Source organism: Furipterus horrens, unplaced genomic scaffold, assembly GCF_987537825.1.
Source record: "Furipterus horrens unplaced genomic scaffold, mFurHor1.1.pri manual_scaffold_13, whole genome shotgun sequence".
Taxonomy (NCBI): domain Eukaryota; kingdom Metazoa; phylum Chordata; class Mammalia; order Chiroptera; family Furipteridae; genus Furipterus; species Furipterus horrens.
In genome coordinates this window covers 39,909,587-39,924,670 of record NW_028327183.1, presented here as the reverse complement: position 1 = coordinate 39,924,670, position 15,084 = coordinate 39,909,587, and the positions used below count along the sequence as shown (strand labels likewise).

The window sequence follows — 15,084 nt, the reverse complement described above, 5'->3', positions numbered from 1 at the left end:
TAATTAAAGTAGTTTGAGCTAAGGTTCTGTCACTTATGTCTTTGGAGTCCTGGCTACTATGAGCTTTTCCTTCTTTTTCTTTTTTGCTAACACTGAAAACTTTACGTGCAGGGCATTGTTCTAAGTACTTTGTATGTATTAACTTACTTAATTCCTACAATTACACTATGAAGTAGGATATCGTTATCTTCATTTTTAAAAAAAGATTTTATTTTTAGAGAGAAGCGGGGGAGAAAGAGAGGAAAACAAAACACCTATGTGTGAGAGAAAGATTGATTGGTTGCCTCTTGCTCACCCCCAGCCAGTGATCTGGCCTGCAACCCAGACATGTGCCCTGACTGGGAATTGAACGGGTGAGACTGGCACTCAATCCATTGAGCCACACCAGCCAGGGCCTTCATTTTTTTAACTGTAAAAAATGAGGGACCAGAGCAGTTAAGTAATTTGTCCTAGGTCGCAAAACTGGTAAGTGATGATGTGGGATACAAATACTGTCTGGCTCCAAAGTCTGCACACTTAACTACTATATTATAATGCCCCAGTGCTCCCAACCATATCAGAACAGAAAATCTAACTCCCTGACTTCAGACACTATCATCTTTGGACAGACAGGGACCAGAGAGCTTCTATTTGTGCCACCTGTTCTCAATTTCATCGTTTATAAAATGAAAATAATTGTAGTTTACCTACCTCGTAGGTTCTGTGAATATGAGATAATACATGTAAAACTAACAGTGACTGTTAAATAATAATTCAATAAACAGTAGTCATTAATATTATTCTTTGGATCACTAAAGTGCAGCTGGGAAATACAATGCAGATGGAAGACTTCTTTTCTTTCACCTCTATCCTTAAGGGAAAGAGAAGAGATGCCATGGATGAGAGATGAGGACACTTTCTTGTCTTTGACCCATTGTATAAGTTTTCTCTGCTTGGAAGGCTACCCATCATTGTCCTAACTCCTGTGGAACACCACCCAGCCCAAATACCACCTTTTTTATGCAGTATTTCCAGATAAAGTGCCCCTTCTCTCACTGTTGAATTTCCACAATATATTACTTATACCTCATGTTCTGCCCTGTGTACCTGCCCAACCTCTTTGCTGTACTGGGAGTTCCCAGAAGGCAGGCCCCAGTGTTCACCCGTGATCTGTTTCCTCTTCTTGACCTTAGATAAAGAAACAGAATCCCTTAGAGAAAGCTGAGAACCCTGTGGAGGGCTGAGAAGCCAAGCAGGATGGGGTGAGGCAGGTCACCAGGAACAGGACTTAGGGTAGCTCAGAATCAGGAGGAAGCACAATAAAAAGCCCCACAGATAGCAGTTAGGGCAGACAGCATCTCCTTGGAGGAGAGGCAAAAGGGGCTGGGTAGAGAGAAGAGAGGAAGGGGGAGAGACGGGAACAAGGTGCAGGAAGGTGTGTTGAACCTGAATAGGGAGTGAGATCTGGGAAACCTGGAGATCTATAACCAAACACAAGAAGAGCTGCCAATGATCCAATGGTTCCCAATAATTTACAGAGGGCAGATTCCACTCTGTGGGGTTCAAAGAGGTACAAGACACGTCCACAGTATTTTCCAAACTTCCAGTCCAGTGGGGGGGTGGTGGTGAGTGGGCAAGTACATGAAAAACAAGGAAGAAGGTGAATGGTGCTCTAAGAAATACAATGAAGGGTTCTGGGCAGTAAGACACAGAGAATGAAGATCTGGAGGTGCCTTAAGGGGAGGGTGCCTATGTGGAGAAGGAGAGATGAGGAATAGATGAGATGGACATGTGTTTGAGGAGGTAGCAATTTGAAACAGAAGCACCAAAGACTGGGGGATGGTGTGGAAGTACGGAGGGGAAGCCAGAAGGAGAAAGTGCTAAGGAAGATCTGAAAGGGAACCATTTAGAAGTAGATTTGAAGTAATTGCTTAGAAGGTGTGGTAACTTTGTGGAGAAGCTAGAAGTCTTTTGAGCAGAGTAAGGGGTCTTTCTGGAGGATAGGTATTTCAAAAAGGGTACTCCTAGGAAAATGGAGGTGGGCAGTAGGGCATAGAAACATACCCCGAGGTATCTTCTGGGGTCTTTCTGTAGGGAAAGGGAAAGGTAGTGGTTTGCAAACTTGAGCATGTAATCAGAATCACCAAGAGGATTCCTAAAAACAGACTGCTAGGCCTGACTCCCAGGTTTTCTGATTCAGTAAGTCTGGGGCAGGATCCAAGAATTTACATTTCTAACAAGTTCCCAGGTGATGCAGATGCTGCTAGTTAAGGGAGCACACTTGGAGGCCCATTACTTCTGGGGAAGAGATTCTTTAGTGAGGAGGCCCTCAAAGGGAAAAAGGAAGGTGAAGGCTTCTGAAAGAAAAATAGGGCGGAGGGGCTTCAAGTAGTCTCTAAGGAATTGTTAAAGTTCTGTCGATCTCTGTAGGAAGGAGGAGATCTATGATGATGGAACATAAGAAAAATGGTCTCAGAGAAAGGTCTCTCAGAATCGGGATTTCAAGGGGTGAGTGTCTCTCAAGAAACTTTTTATTGAAAGGGGACATGGAGTCTTTTTTTTTATTTTAATTTTATTTGTTTTTAGAGAGAGAGGAAAGGGAGGAAAAAAGAGAGGGAAAGAAACATCAACTGGTTGCCTCTTGCATGCCCCCAAATGGGGACCCACGCATATGCTCTGGCTGGGAATCGAACCAAAGACCTTTTGGTTAGCAGGCCAGCACGCAGTCCACTGGAGCACACCAATCAGAGCTAGAACTCTTGAGAAGGTTGTCTGAAAGATGTTGGGGGCCTATGAAGGGATAATGGGGGAAAGAGGCTCAGATCTGCAAAGGATCTCTAAGTTGACTTCAGAGGAAAGACAATGGAGAAGATGAGAAAGTGTAAACAGGGTTCTAAAAGGGGTAAATCTGATGGGGTCCTGAATAAGGTTTCTCGGGAATGTCAGAGAGGGAATCTGAGTTTTGAGGACGTCTCATGAAGTGCTGGGGGGGCGGGGCTAGGTTGTTGATGTGGGCAGTTTTGGAGAAAATTCTCTAAAGGGTCTCTGGGAGAGATCTTACATGCACTAAGGCAGGATGACAGAGGTCTTTTTTAGAAACAACTCCTCAGAGAGCTCAGGTGAGGAGAAACCTGATAAGATTTATGGGGAAGGTGAGTCTTCTGAGTGGAATGTGGGAATGTCAGGGTAGAGGGCTTTTCAGAAAGAATTCTGGGACTTCCTAAGAGCAGGAGTTCAGAGTTATTTTGAGGGAAGATTGGCAGTGGGGGTTTTCTACAGAGGGTTCTAAAGGGTTTGAGCAAACCTGTGAGGGAGAGTCCAGGGAGAAAAATCTCTAAGAAAAGTCTCTCGGTAAGGCAGGAGGTCTCTGAAGGGGTTTCGGGGTGGGTGGTGGTGTTTGAAGGGTCTCTGGGAGGGAATTCAAAGGCACCTCTCAGGAGAGCTCAAGGGAGTTGCTGGGGTCTCTGAGATGATGTGAGATTTTGAAAAACTGCATTTTAGAGGGGTCCTGAAGAGGGTCTTAAGGGTTTACAGTGGTTGTGAGAACATTAAAAAGTTCACCTAAAAGTAGGTTTAGAAGGGGCGGGGGAGGTTATAGAGAGAAAACTATAAAAGAAATTTTTGCAATTCAGAAGCAACTTTTGGAAAATCTGGTGTGGGTTACGAGGAAAGATTTGGGAGTTTTGGAAGCTTTTAGAATATGAAAGAAGAGCTCTCCATACATTTCAGGGACTCTCTGAGGAAGATTTTCAGGGTACATGAGGGGCATTTTGAAGGATTTGGGGTCGGGGGTTCTGAAATTTGGGGCTTTGAGTGGAAAGTGTCTGGGTGATTTCTGGTATGGGTGTAGGTGAAACGGAAGTCTGGGGGAAACTGTGGGACTATGCGAAGTCGATCTCTGGGGAAGATTTCAGGAATGTCCGGGTCTGGAGGGGATTTGAGGAAGACTGATGGAGATTTTCAGGGTTTCGGGGGGAGAAGACATCTGGCACATATTGCTGTAACATCCGAGGAGTGGCCTCGGGGAATATTTCTGGAAAGAGAAGATGGGGATTTGGGGCCAGACCAGGGTTCTCTGAGGCCGATTTCCAAGACCTAGGACAATCTCTGAACAAGCGTGTGGGAATGGAAGGGGTGAGTTCCCGGAAAGACCTGGGACCCTCGGAGGGGGTAGGGCCTGGGGGTGTCAGGTGGTCTCTGAGGTCGCCGGTGACCGCCCTCCAAGGAGGTGTCTGGGGTTGATCCCGAGGGTGTGAGGGGGATCTGGAAGGGAAGCTTCCGAGGCGTCCTGTGAGAGCTATTCGGAGGACCAGGCTGCGAGCTCCTCTCAAGGGTCGAGACCCTCCAGGCCCGCGCTTCGAGCCCGCCGCCGCCTGCGGCTCAGGGTCCCTGAGGGGGCGGGGCCGCCCGCGCGGCCTGGGGCGCCCTTAGGTGAGCCCCGAGCGCCGGACCCGCCGCTGCCCTGGGGCCGCCCAACCCTGCCCGGGACTCACCGCCTCGGCCGCCGCCGCCGCCACTCGGGCCTCCTTAGGCCACCGCCACAGCCGTCTCCCCCTCTCCAGCCCGCGAGCTCCCCTCCCTCCTCCCTCACCGACCACCGCCGCCACCACCACCGCCGTCGCGCTGCGTCACCGCGCCGTGCGTCACCGCCCCTGGTCCCGCCCCGACGAAACTGCCGCGCGCCAGCATTAGCAGACGCCGCAGTGACGAACCGCGCACCCGCCAACGGGCGGCGAGGGTAGCGCGAAGGCCGGGCGGTGAACGCGGAGGAAGGCCTGGTCCTGGAGGCGAGCGGAGCGATTGGGGCTAGAGAAGGCCCGGGAGGCCCGCCCCTTGCTTCGTGGGATTGGTCGGTCCAGGGGCTGAAGGTCAGGCGGCCAGGCAGCCGGCGATGGGCGGGCGCGCGCCGTGTTGCCACGGGCAACGGGCCTGGCGGATTCCGGCGTTGGGCCTCCTGGCCTGCAGGAGGCAGTCTCGTGCCCATCTACCTCGGCGGCCCCGCGCTAAGTCACAATTCCTGATTCTAGCGTTCAGGACCCGCCCCTCGGAGCGCCCAGCCTAAAGTATTGGCCCTTCCTTTCCCCTGAGGGTCGGGGTTGGCGCTCAGGCTTTTGGTGTCTCTGCTTTTTCAGCACACCCCCTCTCTGAGCCTGTTGCTTCCTCTCTGAAACGGAATAGGATTGAAGGAGACAATGCATGTAAAGCGCTGGGCACGAAGGAAGCCGTAAATAAATAAGAGTTGTTGCTCCGGCAATTGTTATCTGTTCCCGGATAGTTCATTTTACGAACTACCCGGGCTCGGGGTGAACTAAGCAGAACGGGGGTCTTCGCTCAGAAGGTGACTGAGACGTGGCTTGTTAAAAGAACTCGGGAAATGCCGTCAAGGAGTATTGTAGAGTTAAAAGCCGAGAGTGGCGGGGCATGAGCGGCAGCCAGATGTTTGGCCACTTTAGGGAGTTCGGACTTGTCTCTTGGGCACTACGGAGCCAGGGAAAGGCTTCTAGCTGGGAAGAGTCATGGTGAGTTAGGGGTTTGGAAAGATGTCTCTGGCTTCTATATTGGAGGTAATAGAACTGGGGGCCGTGAAGGAAGCAGCAGGGATGGGAAATGCGCCATTTCCACCAGGATGGAACTGTGGGAAGGGGAGGAAGTGTGGGTGGGAGAAAAGCCCAGGATACTGAGTGAACAGCCTGGCTCTTACTGGGGCTGACTGGCTGTAGAGGGTAAAGGAGAAATCTTGATAAGGCCCTCTGGCTGGGAGATTAGGGGGTTAGGGTTATCCCTGAGAAGGAGGCCCAGAAAAATACAGATTCTCACGATTCTGAGCCCAGTGTGGGCCACCCAGCAGCAGGGTCCGGGAGGCTGCACAGCCCCTGTGTCCCAGAGGCAGATTAAGGTCGGTTGAGGCCCCGGGTGCAGAAGAAAATATTGAGCCCTTAAAAAAAGAGAGACAGGAAAAATGAAAATACATGTTAACCATATTTCATGCAGCGTAGTAATGAAACCAAACTTGGGGTCGTTAGAAAAAAGTGTAAAGCTGGGATTTTGTGGGACCCTTCAGAAGTTGGGACCCAGGGCACACGCCCAGTGCGCCTACCGTTAAGTCCGCCTCTTCTTGTGTCCGGAGTTTAAGAGAGAAATTGAAGGTTGAAAACCAAGATTTGAGGGTCGTCCAAGCTGGTAATTGAAGCTGTGGAAATTAGTGGCCTAGCCTGGGAAGGGTATGAGGAATGAATGGAGACAAAGACCCAACAGAACCCCGAGAAATAGGGTACATTGAATGTTTGAGCAAAGAAATAAAGATTGAGAAGGAGCAGCAGAGAGGAGGAATATGAGGAAAGTGTGGCATCACAGATGCTCTGAGGAAAGGCCATTTCCAGCCAGGATGAGGGATGGCACAAACCTCATCCGCTAGGCCCTGAGGCAAGAACATGCACACCATGGAGAGTGGTTGTGCTCCATAGATGCTTCGTTTACTCATTTAATAATACTATGTACCTAATATGAGGGGGACCCCAGAAAACTGGAATTATCTTCTGGAGGGCGGGCCCCTTTGTAGTACAGCCTTACCTCCATTAGGTGAGGGTTCTAGAAACCCATCTGTATCAGTGTACCAAATGGCGTTTTGAGAAGCTTTGTTCGGCTTCAGTGAATTTTTTAAAAGACTCGGTGTGTTTGCCCATTTTATGGTGGTTTATGAGTGTACCTGCCCACACTGCGCTGACTGTTCAGCAGTTTTTGACCAAAAACAGCATGACCCCTGTGCCCCACCCTCCCTATTCATCCAGTCTTGCCCAGAGTGACTTTTTGTTTCCCCAGATGAAAAAAGTCCCCAAAGGGAAATGTTTTGCAGATGTGGAAGAGGTGAAACAAAAAGTGGCAGAGGCATTAAAAGGCATCAAAATCAACAAGCTCAAAAACTGTTTTGAGCAGTGGGAAAAACATCTTGATAGGTGTATTGCATCAAATGGAGAGTACTTTGAAGGTGACTGAAGTTTAAACCTGAGAATAAATACACTTTTTATAAATAAGTTCTGTTTTTTGGGGAGGTCCCCTTTCATATGTACATGCACTGCTCACATTAATTTCAGCAATGAACAAGGCAGACAAAGCGTATCTGTCTTCACAAAGCCTACATTCCAGGGTGGGGGGTACAAACAATAAATAAACAATATAACTTGGTGATAAGTACTATGGAGAAAAATAAAACAAGCTGAGGGGATGGAGAAACGGGGTCAGTACTATTTTAGATGGCAAAAGACCTCTTTCATCAGGTGGGATTTGAACAGAAATCTGAAGGAATTAAGAGGTGAGCCATGAGAGAAAGAGGGTTCCTGAAAGGGAATGGCAGGTGCAGAGACCCAGAGGCAGGGTCATTCACAGAAGCATAAAGGCTAGTGCAGCTGAAATGAGCAAAGAGGAGAGTACTGAAAGATGAGGTCCAAGAGGTAGTGGAGGAGGGGTAACAGCAGATAATTTAGTTCTAAAGACCACTGTAAGGACTTTTGATTTTACTCCAATAATAGGAGAGCAATGAGAGGGTTTTGAGAGGAGATATGTCATCTGACTTGTGTTTTATTAGGATCCCTCTGGTGGTCCTATAAAGAATAAAATGGGAGAGGGGAGCAGGGAAAAATTGCAGAGAAGAGAGAAGATGGGGGCTTTTCTCCTCTCTCCTTTAAATGTTCAGGCAGGAGATGAAGGTGGCAGGTCCAGGGTATGGGCTGTGGACAGGGAGAAGTGGGAGCAGATTCTGGTTACATCTAGAAAGTCTGATCTGACAAGTTCTGATGCACATTGTCAAAGGAAAGAGAAGGGTCAAGGATGACTCCAACACATTCAGGTAGAGATGTCAGGTTGGTGACTCGATATGAGTCTAGAGTTTAGGGGGACACCCAGTGGAGAAATAAGGTAACTAATGAATGACAAGAGACTGATGAGATCAGGAAGAGAGGAAGGTAGATGGAAAAGAGAAGGGGACCAAGGACCGAGACCTGGGACACCTCATTGTCAAAAGGAGGAGCAGCTAGAGGAGTGAGAGGAAAGCCTGGCAAGGGTGGTGTCCTGAAAGCCAAGTGAAAAAAGTATTTCAGAGCACAGGGAGCGATGGGTGGTGTCAGATGAAAAATGAGAAATGACCATGCATGAGGGCTGGCCCCATACAGGTCATTGGTGGCTCTGTCAGTGGAGAGGGACAGGAGTGAGAGTTTGCTAGGAGAGAGTAGAAGAGGAAATTGGGAAGACAAATTGTAGACAGTGAGTGTAAATGATGCTTTCAAGAAGCTTTGCTGAAAAGGGAAGGAAATGAACGGGCAGTGGCTGGGCAGGAGATAAGGTTTTTAGTTTTTAAGATGGAAGAAATAACACTGCCTATATGAGGAAAAGATCCAGTGGAGACAGGAATATGGCTGATGTAGTGGGGAGGGGAACAGCTGCAGCGATGCCCTTCAGTGGGAGATGGGTGATATCCAGTGTGGAGCAGAGGGGGACAAGAAAGGCTTGTCCACTACTATGGAGGGGAGCAGGCATTATGGGACTGGAATCTGCAAAAATTCTCATTTGCTTGTATTTTTTCATGGAAATACATGGGTTTTTCCTATAAATTACTTCTTTTTCATTTCTCCTTTATATGACAGTTAGAACGTTATATTGGTTCAAAAAATTATGTGTATATGTAGGGTACATTATTTAGGATTTCATTCAACATGGGACAGGAAGTAATACAAAACACTTTTAATAAAAAAGGGAGTGCTGGTTTGACCAGATGAACACCATTGTTGTAGGGCCCATTATAAAGCCCATGAGGTGGCATACGTTCAGGAAAAAAAATCACCATTACCCTGCTGCTGTGGTGTCTCCTCTCTTCTCTCCATTTCTCCATTAACATAATAGGTGGCAGTTTGACCAGCAGCTCCCCTTTTCAGCTCTAGAATTAAAATATTCAAGATGGGAGAAAATCCAGGAAGCCTTCCTGGGGGAGGGGAGATATTTACTATGTACTGAACATGTCCACCATGCCCGGAGACATGTGAAGCTATTTTATCCTCACAATAATCCTGATTCAGAGGTGTGAAGTTACTTAACTGTGGTCACACAGCAAGGCAGCATTCAAACCCCAGTCTAGGTGATTGCAAAGCCTGGGAGGTCCTGGCAGATGAGGGGAAGGAAGGAGGGGGAGGAGCCCTCTGCTGCAGTTGTCCTAGAATGGGCATAAACAGGATGTGGTGTTGGATGAAACTTTTCCCCTACCCCACACCCCGCCCCCCTGCCCCTAGCCCTGGTCCCCACCCCTAGAAGACAGCGGAACTGAGCAAAGAAGAGGCCTGTGGACAGAAAAATAATGGTCTGGGGGCCAGGGGACGTATGGGGTGGGTCTGGGGCTGGGAAGGTGACTGGGTGAAGATCAGGCTGTGTGTTGTAAGTCAGGGGCTCAGAAGGGGACCCCACTGTGGCAAAGGACCAGGCTGGGGGAAGAGAGATGGTGGTTCCGGGTTTAGCGCCAGGCAAACAGATCCCTGTGGCTTCTTGAGGGTTGTCCAAGGGTACATGCTGGAGGGCTGGAGTCTGGCCTCTGCTCTGCAACCCAAGTGTGTGCCTTGGTGAGCAGCATCTGCTTGGGGGAATGGTGCGTTTTCCTCATGTTCACGGAGGCCTTGTGTGGGTTATTGAGGCATTCCTCTTCATTAGTAGATGGAGAAACTGAGGCTTGGGCAGAGGGTAGGGGGGGCAGGGGCTGAGGCCAAGCTAGCTCAGCTCTTTTTGGGTTCTGCTGCAGTCTGACTCCCTGGTGGTGTGCGAGGTGGACCCAGAGCTAAAGGAAAAGCTGAGAAAATTTCGCTTTCGAAAAGAGACAGACAATGCGGCCATAATAAGTGAGTGTCATTTTCCCTTATGGAAGAATGGGAGGGGGTGGGGACAAAGGCGGAGGGCTGGGCTAGAGTCACTGAGTTAGAAAGGCGTCCTAACCCCTGTGTGCCATCCCTCCCCAGTGAAGGTGGACAAAGACCGACAGATGGTGGTGCTGGAGGAAGAATTTCAGGTGAGGGGTGGATGGGACCTCCAAGAAACAGGGTGGGACTGGGAGACCCAAGGGTTTGGAACTGATGTTAAGAACCTAGCACTGGGGGTCAGAAAGACCTGGAGGTCAAGTCCCAGCTCTGCTGTGCCTCTATAGGGCTTTGTTCCCTCATCTGTGAAAGGGAGATAACAGTACAGACCTCATAGGATTGTTCGTGGATTCAGTGATTTAATCTTTGTGATGGGTTTAAAAGAAGGCCTGGCAATTAGCATATGCTCAATAAAATGATAATGGTGATAATAATACTTCATTGGCACTTAAGTGAAAGAATCTCCAGATAAATTAACCAAGGCTAATGGAAATCCTTTATAAAACGGTAGACTTCACCCTCTCTTGGCCTCACTGTAGCAGTAACATGGGGATGATAATAAAGCTTACTTCATAGCGTTGTGGTAAGGATTGGGGAGGTAAATATGGAGACTGATGCCGAGGGTGTTTGACACGGGTGGGTGATTGGCTAGGCGCTGGGCTCCCTCCCTTAGGTCTTCTGAAAAGTATAGTGAAGTGATTATGATTTAAACCCAGATTCAAATTTGAACTCCTCTGCTCAGAGTTGCTGTGCAATCTTGGGCAAGTATCTTAACACCTCTGGGTCTCAGCTTGTTCACCTGTAAAGTAGGGATAATAATAGGACTTACCCCACAGGCCTGTGGGTGAGCTCAATGAGTTAATCCATATGTGTTACTTAGACCAGTGTCTTGGCACATAGTAAATGCTTACTTAATGGCAGTAGTTTCTTTTCTCCTGTTTCCCCCTACCCCCTGCAGAACATTTCTCCAGAGGAACTAAAAATGGAGTTGCCAGAGAGACAGCCAAGGTATCCCTTGGGGAAGGAACAAGGAACGGGAGGGTCAGGCCATGGGAAGAGGGGTGATGATGGAGGTGGAGACTGAGGGAATGCTTGGGATCTCTGAGGCCAAGAGTTCCTACCCTAGGACTTTTTGTACAGTAAGTATACTGATATTTTACTGCAGAATTTTACATTGATAATCAAATGTGACCTTAGAGCTTGATTTTTTAAAATACGAACTTCGTCAGGTTTTCGCCTTAACATTGCACTTGCTTCATTAAAAATAAATAAATCTTCCTCTTTTTTGGTGCTGGGGGATACTTTGGGTAACAAAGAAATTAGGTAATATTTAATGGCTGGGGAGAATCCTATGTGAAGCCACACAAGCCTGGTGCTTTTTTGTGTGTGGAAGAGCTCTTTAAAAAAAAAAAAGTAAGTAAAAGATTTTATTTACTTATTTTTAGAGAGAGGGGGAAGGAGGGAGAAAGAAAGGGAGAGAAACAGTGATGTGGGAGAAAAACAGTGATATGAGAGAGAAACATGGATCACTTGCCTCTCCTTTGCTCCCTGACCAGTACCAAACCTGCAACCTGGGTATGTACCCTGACACCCAACCAACTGAGCCACTCTGATCAGGGCTGGAGGAGCTCCTTGTGACACTTCTACGATAACTGGTCTGTTTAGATTTTCCGTCTCACCTGGGGTGAATTTTGGGTGCCTGAGGATTTTGAGCCTCTGTCCCAGCTGGAACCAGAAGCCAGCTTCCTGGGTGTCTGACAAGTGTAGTCCCTCAGGGTCCTGTACCCAGAAGGGAGCCTTGAATGTGGGGGATAATACTCTGCAGCTGCCCGCTGTCTGGAAATTCTTTATAGTTTTATTTTTGAATTAATGTTTTGTGTGAATCCTTCTGGGACAATAGAGCATGTGCTGGGGTTTGGAGCCTCCCTTGGCTCATGTGGAGTCCCACCTCGAGCCCTGGACGGGTTCTCAGCCACTCCCTGTACTGCCTAGTGATGGCTGCTGCCCTCTGCCCCAGGCAGGGCACTTGAGTGCAGATTCGGGGAGGGTCAGGGTCAGAAATCTCCTGAATAACAAGTTTCGGGTGTGCTTGTAAGCATGTGCACACCACCTTCAGAAGTCCCTACATCCAAGACAGCAGAGCCTGAAGAAGAAAGAAAAAAGCATTGCTCCTGCCTTTTGAACAGGGGTCCCCGAATTTTCATTTTGCACTGAGCTTGGCAAGTTGTGTAGCCGAGCCTGGTCTCTGCCCAGGATTCTATAGCTCTGGACAGTATCCACATAATGACTGAGCACTTACAGTCTAGCGCCAAATTTCCTGGGTTCAAATCTACCCATGAACCTTGGGTAAATGACTTCGCATCTCTGGGCCTCAGTTTTCCCATCTGTAGTATGGGGATAATTATAGCACCTGTGTCATAAGGTTGTTGTGATGAGCACTGACTATTTTTAAGTTTTTCTTTTTAAAAATTAAAAAAAAAAGAATTAGAGAAAAGGGAAGGGAGGGAGAAAGAGAGAGAAACATCAATGTGTGGTTGCCTCTCGTGCACTCCCAACTGGGAACCTGGTCCATAAACCAGGCATGTGCCCTGACTGGGAATTGAACCAGTGACCCTTTGGTTTGCAGACTGGAGACCCTTTGGTTTTCAGGCTGGCACCCAATCCACTGAGCCACATCAGCTAGGGCTAAAATGTTTTTATTGAGGTATATTTGACATAGAACATTACTGTATGTTTCAGGTGTACAACATAATGATTTGATATTTGTATATATTGTGAAATGATCAATACAATAAGTCTAGTTAACATCTGTCACCACACATTTTTTCCTTGTGATGAGGGCCTTTAAGATCTACTCTCTTAGCAACTTTCACATATGCAATACAGTATTATTAATTATAGTCACCATGCTGTACATTAGATCTCCATGACTTATTTATTTTATAACTGGAAGTTTGTACCTTTTGACCCCCTTCACCCATTTTACCCACCACCATCCTGTCCTCTGTGTCTGTAAGCATGGTTTTTTTGTTTAGTTCTTTTTGTTTTTTTAAATTCTATGTGTAAGTGAGACCATATGGTATTTGTCTTCCTCTGTCTAATTTCACTTAGCACCAGATTCCATTCTTTTTTTGTGGCAGAATAGTATTCCAGTGTGTGTGTGTGTATGTGTGTACATATATATACACACACATTACCTTTATCCTGCCATTCATTGATGGATCTTGAGGTTGTTTCCATATCTTGGCTATTGTAAATAATGCTGTAATGCACATGGGGTGCATATATCATTTTCTTTGGGTAAATACCCAGAAGTGGAATTGCTGGATCATATAGTAGTTCTATTTAGCATTTACTATTATTATTTTTAAAAAAAGATTTTATTTATTTTTAGAGAGAGGGGAAGGGAGGGAGAAGGAGAGGGAGAGAAACATCAATGTGTGGTTGCCTCTTGTGTGTCCCCGACTGGGGACCTGGCATGCAACCCAGGCAGCCAGGTATTATTGTTATTTTTAGTCATTTATTGTTTTTGAGGTCAGTACCTTCAGTCTCAGTTGTTAACCCTAGGTTCTTAGACTCAGGCAAGGTTTCAAGGTTGTAGGCTCAGGTAATGGGTGTTGGGCCTGAGGTTCAGGCTGAAGGCCTGAGTTCGAATTCCATTTCACTGGTGTAGGTTCGTGGTTTATAGCTACAAGTATGTGCATGCAGACGGCCGAGTATCCTACCCCTTGTGTTTCATCTTCTCCAGCCCTGTGGGTAAGATACAGCTCTACCTATTCTAAGAATTGGGTTTTAGATTGTGGGGGGGTGTAAGAGTATGTTTGTGAGTGCAGGTGTGTGTGTGACTTGGCAAGTATGTGGGTGAGTGTCGTATGTGGTGTGTGAATACTGGGAGGGCAGTGGGGTGGAAGTTGGGGGCTTAGATTCCTCAAGAGCCTACCCATCCTTGGTCCTGAGACATGTAAGTAAACCCATCTTTTCCTTTTACCTAGAAACTCCTGCCTGGCCCATGAATCATCTTCAGGGACTCTCAGAATAACTTCAAGCCCCTAGACAAAACTGGAAACTGGGACTTCTTAGAACAGCTCTTAGGACCCTTAGAAAACTCCAGGGCCTGCAGGACATTACCAGAGCCTTAGAGAACACCTCAGGGTCCCACAGTTATGCTCTCTTCTCCCTTTTCCCATACAGGCTGCAAGCCGGAACAACAGATGATGTATGCAGGGAGTAAAAACAGGCTGGTACAAACGGCAGAGCTCACAAAGGTCTGGGTCTGGGGCTGAAGCTCTCAAGAGTGTTAGGGAGTAAGGGTCAGAGCCTGGGCTCCTGGGTCTGAAGGAAGAGGAGGTTGGGGGGCTGGACTCCTGGTCTGTGGGAGGAAGGGGCTGGAGTTCTTGCTATCTCTCAGTTCCTGAGTGGATCATAATATTGAGAACTCTTCCTGTCCAGGTGTTTGAAATCCGCACCACTGATGACCTCACCGAGGCCTGGCTCCAAGAGAAGTTGTCTTTTTTTCGTTGACCTCTGGGCTGGGGAATCTGAATTCCTGATGTCTGAGTCTCCAGAGGAACTGGGGACTCAGATTCCTAGGACCTGAACATCTGAGACCCTGAAGAAATTAAAATGCTACAGCTACAGATTCTCTGTTGTGGCTCAGTTTCTGTTTTTCATTGTGGGCGCTAGCTGACAGCCCCTGCAGTACCAGCCTTTGGCCAGCAGAGGACAGGCAGACCAAGTGGATTCCCGCTGAACTCCGGGAGGAAAGGGGGATACCTACTTCTCTGAAAGAAGCCTGTGGGTTTTTCTAGAGGGTATGGGGGAGGCCCAGTCTCCTCAAGGAATTGGAGGAATATTTGAATTCATGGAGGGGCCATTCTAAAGGGTAATAAGGATACCTGGCTCCCTGTGAGTACAGGAGGCAGAGTGCCTGTTTCCCCTCCTCCCTTCCCATCCCACCTCTAGGGGCTTGCAGGCATTAGCTTGCACTGAATGCTACTTTTCTCAGATCCCAGGCAGGAAGAACTTAAAAGCAGAAAAGCTGTTGAAAGATCAAACATAATTGCTTCAGGGGCTTGGGAGTTGTGTGGTTAGATAGAGCTGAGGTCCCAGGGCTGGGGAAGGCAAAGAGGGTGCAGGGTCCATAGTGGACCCTTGAGGGGTATGAGGTTGAGGGGGCAAAAAAAGGACATCCTATCTCTCCCTGTCTAGAGATTCTTTT

The 15,084-nt window shown here is 47.7% G+C and overlaps 2 protein-coding genes across 5 annotated transcripts in view; one reads left to right on the top strand and one right to left on the bottom strand.

Annotated features, from left to right (window-relative positions):
• Positions 1 to 4,576, bottom strand: part of SAMD4B (sterile alpha motif domain containing 4B) — a 35,403-nt gene extending 30,827 nt beyond the window's left edge. Inside the window, exon 1 of the mRNA XM_090261408.1 lies at positions 4,473 to 4,576. The gene's annotated coding sequence lies outside the window, so the exon portion shown is untranslated. The remainder of the gene's footprint in view (positions 1 to 4,472) is intronic.
• Positions 4,577 to 5,042: 466 nt separating this feature from the next.
• Positions 5,043 to 14,510, top strand: GMFG (glia maturation factor gamma). Of its 4 annotated transcripts, none has more exons than XM_090261411.1 (7): positions 5,043 to 5,498; positions 9,755 to 9,851; positions 9,969 to 10,018; positions 10,825 to 10,874; positions 13,540 to 13,622; positions 14,058 to 14,131; positions 14,316 to 14,510. In XM_090261411.1, the coding sequence occupies exons 1-7, from the start codon at positions 5,496 to 5,498 to the stop codon at positions 14,385 to 14,387; spliced, it is 429 nt and encodes a 142-aa protein (XP_090117537.1). In that variant the 5' UTR covers positions 5,043 to 5,495; the 3' UTR covers positions 14,388 to 14,510. The 4 variants fall into 4 exon arrangements, with proteins under 4 accessions (XP_090117537.1, XP_090117536.1, XP_090117535.1 ...); XM_090261410.1 differs by lacking the exon at positions 5,043 to 5,498 and adding an exon at positions 9,249 to 9,322; XM_090261409.1 differs by lacking the exon at positions 5,043 to 5,498 and adding an exon at positions 9,331 to 9,396.
• The last annotated feature ends 574 nt before the right edge of the window (positions 14,511 to 15,084 follow it).